Below are 7,040 nucleotides of genomic sequence, written 5' to 3'. Positions count from 1 at the left end.
CAGCCCAGGGCGCTGTGCTGGGCCAGGGACTCTGCTGCCTGCCAGGGACAGCTCTCAGCCGGCCCTGGAGCTGCTCCCAGCGCTGGCCAGGAGCTGTGGGGGGAAGGAGCCACCCTGAGCAGGGCAGGTGCTGCTGCTGAGAGGGGCTGGCTGGGGCAGGGCTGCTCCCAGCTCCAGACCAGCCTGGGCACAGCTCCGGGGGACACTTCCCAAAGAAGGTAAGCCTGGGTTTGCTGTAAAGGTCAGGAGCTTTCCTGGGAGTGCTTTCAATTTCTTGCTTGGAGCAGGATGGGAATGTTGGGGTGGTGACGTAAAGATTTTTGCTTTTTATACATTTTTCATATATCCGTAACTCTGTAAATTACTATTTTATAATTTTAAAAACATTATCTTTACTTGACTCTATTAAACTCTTAATTAGCTTTATCAAACTACTATTATGTACTTATATAACTGTAATCTTTGCTGACACTAGTATGTTTCCTACATTTCTCTTAGATTTTAGAACAAGAAACTGACTGTCTAAATACATTCATGAAATACTGTATAGTCTTATTATCAGGAAGCATGCCTACAAGAAGAATATTTTGGTTTTTGACCACAATGTGATCAGTCATAACTAAAACTGGGGCAAAGAAGTCTTTGGACCTACTCCAATGTGTTGAGCCAGGGGAGTGCAACTTGGGCAAGTGAATCTCCTATTGGATATTCCTGTTAAATATCATAATTAATCAACCTTAATGAATTATTGAAATCAGGGGCTGGGTGTGCCCCATCCCCAGTGGGACACCTGGAAGGTTCCAATAAAGGTCTGGTTTTTACTTTATTGTTCTAACACTGTTGCAAGGGTTCTTTTTTTCTCTTTTGATTATAGACAACAGGGGGATGAGAGAAGCAGAACAGGAATTGTAATCCCAGAGTCACAGAACATTCTGAGTTGAAAGGATCATCAAAGGAATGTTTGAACATGTACAGAGACTCCAGAACTGTGACTTTGGGTGGTCAGTGTCTCTGCTGGGAGCCTCCCATAGGGCCTTCAGCCACTCCTCAGCCCTGGGCAGCAGCAGCATCACCTCTGCAGGGCCCAGCAGGGCTCTCCTGAGCTGCCCTTGCCCAGCTGCACACAGAGCCTGCCCCAGCCAGGGCCCTGCACACAGGCAGGTTTCTGTAGGGCCGGGCCGAGGGCACACAGGGTGGGATGGGCTCTGTGAGCGCTGGCAGGGACAAGGCACCTCTCAGGAGGGAATGTCCAGAGCCAGGGAGATGCTCAGGGAAGAAGAGGGTGCTGAACAGAGCAGTGCTGGGGGAACAAGCCCATCCAGCCCCTCACCTTCCCTCAGCCACAGGGAATCCTTTGCCTCTCACATCTCTCAGTGGCAAACTCTGAGTGCAGCAGGAATTCTGGGGATTTCTGACCTCAGAGTGCCAGCAATGATGTGTGGGTAAGAAAATAATGGCAAAAATTCTTTCCTGCTCTCCATGTCCTTTAGAAGTGTGAGTGCAGATGGTACCGAGCCTTTCTGCATTAGGAGTGATTCCCCTGACAAATCTTGAATATCCAGCCTTGTCCCTCTGCCACAAACTGGCCACAAAATGGCCGCAAACCCAGGGCAGTGGGGCAGGGATGGTTCCTCGAGAGCCCCCCCATACAGGCCTGTCTGCTCCTGGCACACTCAGCCAGCACAACTGGAGCTCAGGCAGGGACCTGGGTGAAGGTTTTCCCAGAGCAGGAACAAGGGTGGGTGAGTCCCAGCAAGACAGGCTGCAGGGAATGGCCCAAGTCTGTCTCCAAGCAGCCTCTCCTGACTTGTCCCTGTCCTTTCTCCATGAACAGGTGCCCATGTGCAGCCACAGCAAATGTCCAACAGCAGCTCCATCAGCCACTTCCTCCTGCTGGCACTGGCAGACACGCGGCAGCTGCAGCTCCTGCACTTCTGCCTCTTCCTGGGCATCTCCCTGGCTGCCCTCCTGGGCAACGGCCTCATCATCAGCGCTGTAGCCTGCGGCCACCACCTGCACACGCCCATGTTCTTCTTCCTGCTCAACCTGGCCCTCAGCGACCTGGGCTCCATCTGCACCACTGTCCCCAAAGCCATGCACAATTCCCTCTGGGACACCAGCACCATCTCCTACACAGGATGTGCTGCACAGGTGTTTTTCCTTCTATTCTTTCTTGGGGCAGAGTATTTCCTGCTGACCATCATGTGCTATGACCGCTACGTGTCCATCTGCAAACCCCTGCACTACGGGACCCTCCTGGGCAGCAGAGCTTGTGCCCACATGGCAGCAGCTGCCTGGGCCAGTGCCTTTCTCAATGCTCTCATGCACATGGCCAATACATTTTCCCTGCCCCTGTGTCATGGAAATGCCCTGACCCAGTTCTTCTGTGAAATCCCACAGATCCTGAAGCTCTCCTGCTCCAAAGCCTATCTCAGAGAACTTGGGCTGATTACCGTTGATATTTCATTTGGATTTGGTTGCTTTGTTTTTATTGTTTTCTCCTATGTGCAGATCTTCAGGGCTGTGCTGAGGATCCCCTCTGAGCAGGGACGGCACAAAGCCTTTTCCACCTGCCTCCCTCACCTGGCTGTGGTCTCCCTGTTTATCAGCACTGGTGTATTTACCTACCTGAAGCCCCCCTCCATCTCCTCCCCATCCCTGGATCTGTCCATGTCAGTTCTGTACTCGGTGGTGCCTCCAGCCCTGAACCCCCTCATCTACAGCCTGAGGAACCAGGAGCTCAAGGCTGCAGTGAGGAGACTGAGGACTGGATGCTATCAGAAACATTAAACTGGTGAAAATTTTGCCAAATCACTTGTACTAAAAGTATTTTTTTGATACTTCTTGTTGGTTTCATTTTGGAGGTCCTTTTTCTTTTTTTTACTTTCTTAATCTTGTCAACAAGAAAAGTCATTCCTTTTGCCATTTTTAATTTTGTTTCTCTCCATCTTCACTGTGCCCACAGACTGTGTCAATGAGGGGCTGTATTCTCGGTGGCTTTAAAGGAACTAAAGGATTTCCCAGCAGAGTGTTCTGCAGAGATGCCCTTTTGTTGCCTTCTCTGGAGCTGCAGCAGCAATGTCTGTGTGCAGAGCTGGGGCAGATCAGGGCTGGCACAGCAGCTGTGCCCAGGAGCAGCAGCACTTGGTGCTGCCAGTGCTGCTCCCGTGGCCCTGCCCCGCTGCCCTGGTGGCCCTGGTGTTGCTGCAGGGCCTGAGTGCTCTCGGGGCCGGGCACAGTCCTGGGGGTGGCAGTGCCGGGGCTGTAGCAGGGACAGGCCATGGGCACTGCTGGGGCAGCGCTGACGCCTCAGGCCAGGGCCTGGGGGCTCCAGGCTCCTTGCCCAGGCTCTCTCAAGAACACGGCCAGGCCAATGCTCAGCACAGAAAACCCCCGTGAGCAGCCCCAGGCTGGCCGTGGGCAGGCTGGGGGCAAACAGCATGGCTGGTGCTCTGCAAGGGCCCTGGGGGAGACGGGAAGGAGCAGCAGAGCAGGGGCTGATCCATCCCCAGTGCGCTGCACAGCCCAGGGCAGCGTCCCAGAGCGTCCTCATGGAGCTGCCAACAACATCCCCCTCTGCAGCCCTGGCCTCTCCCCCAGCTCACAGAGGTGCCGCATCCTTGCAGGCACAGACACGGCAGCACTGGCTCAGCAGCCCCTGTTTGCATTGCACACAGCAGGCGGGAGCACCCCCATGCTGGTGCTGTGGGGACATGAACCTGAGGCAGCACAAATGCCATCAGGCCCTGGGGCCAGGAAGGGCTGGGGACACCAGGGAAACCACTCAGCTTTGTCCTGGCCTCTGCAGTCAGCCAGAAAGTTTGTTCCCATCATCTGGGAGTTTCCTGTCCCACTGCAGACGCTGCTGCTCAGAGCCAGGGCTGTCTGGCAGCCACCCCCAAACTGCCCTGAGCATTTCCTTGGCTTCACCTTTGCTTTCTTTACTCTTTCTGATACAAATTTCTTCCTCTTGCCCACGCCTGTTCCCTCCCCTGCAAACAGCCCATCCCTGTTTGCCCTTTCCTCTCTGGCCCCACTCCCCATTGCAGTTCCTGACTTGGCACCATGGGAACGTCCCTTGGGGAGCAGGATCATCCCACAAGTGCTGCAGGAATTGTCTGCAGGCTCCTGCAGTGCCTGGTGCTGCTCCCTTGCCAGAGGCACCCCAGGCCAGGGGGGCACATCTGGGCTGCTGTGTCTGGCTGTGGGGCTCCCTGTTCTGGGCAGTGAGGAGGAGCTGCAGAGGCTCTGCAGGACTGACAGGATGGGCTTTGGGGCTGTGAGGAGAAGCTGAAGGACCTGGGCTGCTGGAGCTTCTGAAGAGGAGGCCCAGGGCTCCTCTGCAACTGCTCCAAGGGTGGTTTCAGGGAATCCCAGAATCAGCAAGGCTGGAAAATACCTTGGAGTTCATCGAGTCCAACCTGTGCCCTCACACTGCCTTATCTCCCCTGAGCCTCCTCTTCTCCAGGATAAACAACCCCAGCTCCCTCAGCCATTCCTCACAGGACTTGTGCTCCAGACCCCTCACCAGCCTTGTTGCCCTTCTCTGGACATGTTCCATCCCCTCCATGTCCTTCCTAAACTGGGGGCCCAGGACTAGACACAGCCCTCGAGGTGCTGCCCAACCAGTGCCCTGCACAGGGGAAGGATCACTGCCCTGCTCCTGCTGGCCACACCATTCCTGATCCAGGCCAGGAGCCATTGGCCTTCTTGGCCCCCTGGGCACTCTGCTGGCTCATGTCCAGCCTGCTGTCCATCAGTCCCTGCAGGTCCCTTTCTGCCTGGCTGCTGTCCAGCCACTCTGTCCCCAGCCTGTAGCGCTGCAGGCGTTGTTGTGGCCAAAGTGCAGGACCCGCCACTGGGACTTGTTAAACCTCACCTTGTTGGATTTGGGCCCTGGATCCAGCCTGTCCAGGGCCCTGTGCAGATCCCTCTTACCCTCCAGCAGATCAACACTCCCCAACAACTTGGTGTCACCATGGTTCCATGAGGCCTCAGAGTGTCCCAGTGGTCTCCATGATTCCATGAGGCCTCCCAGTGTCACAATGTCCCTTTGGTTCCATGGGAACCCTTGGTGTCACAAAGTCCCTTGGATCCTTGGGCCCTGCAGTGTCACAATGTCACCGTGGTCCCCAAGGCCCTGCAGTGTCACAGTGGATCCTTGGTTCCATGAGGTCTGGCAGGGCAGCAATGCGCTCCTTGCTCCCACAGTGTCACAATGGCCTCTTGGTCCCAAGGGCACTACAGTGTCCAACATGTTTCCTTCATTCCAGGAGTCCCTGAGGGGCAGCACTGGCCCCTTGGTTCCATAGGGCCCTGCAGTGTCACAATGCCCCCATCATGACACGAGGTCCTGCTCTGTCAAAAAGCTCTGCATGGTTCCACAAGGCCCTGCAGGGTCACAGTGGCCTCTGGGGTTCCATGAGGCCTCAGAGTGCTCCGTTGAAATCCTTGGTGCTGCAGTGTCCTGGAATCTGACACTTCCTAAACTGGGGACCCCAGAACTGGACCCAGCACTCGAGGTGCTGCCCAACCAGTCCCCAGCACAGGTGAAATACGGATGAAAAATAAAACCCCCACAATTCCAATAAAGATTAGTAAAGAATGGTATGTTTATTTGCAGCGCTGGACACACTGGGGACTCATTGCCCTTCAATGGACATGCGCACCCCTGAGAAGTCCCAAACCTTTTTTATTACCCTTAATTAATTTCCATAGGCATAGAATTTCACAATAGGTTCATGCATATTCATTCTCATGATTTCATGTTACACTTACAGCTAGTTACACTTGTTCTTGTCAGAAAGTACAGAAAGAACTCCTGGGTCACTCTGCGTGGTCTGTTTAAAGGCCCAAGCAGTCTTTCTTATCTCTTTTTAGTGTGGAAATTTGCATTCTTTCTCTTTAGCTGGGGCAACTTTGCTAGTGCTGCAGTTACCAGACTAAACAGCATATTTCACTCATGTTAGCAAGCTCAAAGGAGCACATTTCACCTAAATCCAAATGGATTTCTACCCTGTTAAATTTTCACTCTGTCTCGCAGGGGAAGAATCACTGCCCTGGTCCTGCTGGCCACAAGATTCCTGATACATAGGAGTGCCAGGTGTTGGATGAGGGAAATGGTGGGGGAAGGGTAGGGACAAAGTGTTTTGATTGTTAGCCATGAAGGATCATGATTTTCATATGTATTCAGATTGCATAACAAGGTGCTGGGGGTCAATATCAATTGGATATTGCTGATATCAAGATATAAATAAGAAAAGTTAAAAGGACAAAACAATTCTCTCTGCATTGTTTTCAATATAGTCTATCCACTTTGAAGACACTTCTGAAATCTGGTCCTGTCCTGACTGGGCCAAGGGCTACAGCATGAGCCATCTCCTGCTTGATCTGGGTGAAGGCTTGTTGCTGCTCAGGGCCCCAGTGGAAATTGTTTTTTTTGTGGGCGACCAGGTAGGGAGGGCTCAAAATCTGGCCATACTTGAGAATGTGCATTCTCCAGAAACCTATGGCACCTAGGAAAGCTTGTGTTTCCTTCTTGGTGGTGGATAGAGACATCCCAGTGAACTTATTGATGACCTCAGTTGGAATCTGACTCTGTCCATCTTGCCACTTTACCCCAGGAACTGGATCTCTCAGGCAAGACCCTTGACTTTGCTCTTCTTGATGGCAAAGCTTCCAGCAGAACCTGGACGATCCTCTCACCTCTCTCAAACACTTCCATTGCCGTGTTCCCCCACACAATGATGCCATAGATGTACTGCAGGTGTTCTGGAGCTTCACCCTTTTCCAGTGCAGCCTGGATCAGCCCATGGCAGACGGTGGGGCTGTGCTTCCACCCCTGGGGCAGTCAGTTCCAGGAGTACTGCACACCCTTCCAGGTGAAAGGAAACTGAGGCCTGCATTCTGCTGCCAGAGGAATGGAGAAAAACACATTAGCAATGTCAGCAGTGGCGTACCACTCTGCTGCCTTGGACTCCAGCTTGTACTGGAGTTCCAGCATGTCTGGCACAGCAGCGCTGTGGAGTTACTTTATTCAA

General features: G+C 53.4%; 1 protein-coding gene across 1 annotated transcript; it reads left to right on the top strand.

The window, feature by feature from the left end:
• Nucleotides 1-1,360: 1,360 nt before the first annotated feature.
• LOC144246434 (olfactory receptor 14J1-like) lies at nt 1,361-3,127 on the top strand. The gene has a single exon (XM_085581185.1). The coding sequence runs from the start codon at nt 1,858-1,860 to the stop codon at nt 2,788-2,790; it is 933 nt and encodes a 310-aa protein (XP_085437311.1). The 5' UTR covers nt 1,361-1,857; the 3' UTR covers nt 2,791-3,127.
• The last annotated feature ends 3,913 nt before the right edge of the window (nt 3,128-7,040 follow it).

This window comes from Lonchura striata, chromosome 5 (genome assembly GCF_050655825.1).
Source record: "Lonchura striata isolate lonStrDom1 chromosome 5, ASM5065582v1, whole genome shotgun sequence".
In the NCBI taxonomy this organism is placed as follows: domain Eukaryota; kingdom Metazoa; phylum Chordata; class Aves; order Passeriformes; family Estrildidae; genus Lonchura; species Lonchura striata.
Note: the sequence above shows the minus strand (reverse complement) of the source record. Positions and strands in the feature narration are given on the sequence as shown.

Coding starts and splice junctions, on each gene's coding strand:
- LOC144246434 (XM_085581185.1), top strand. CDS start 1,858: ATGTCCAACAGCAGCTCCATCAGCCACTTCCTCCTGCTGGCACTGGCA.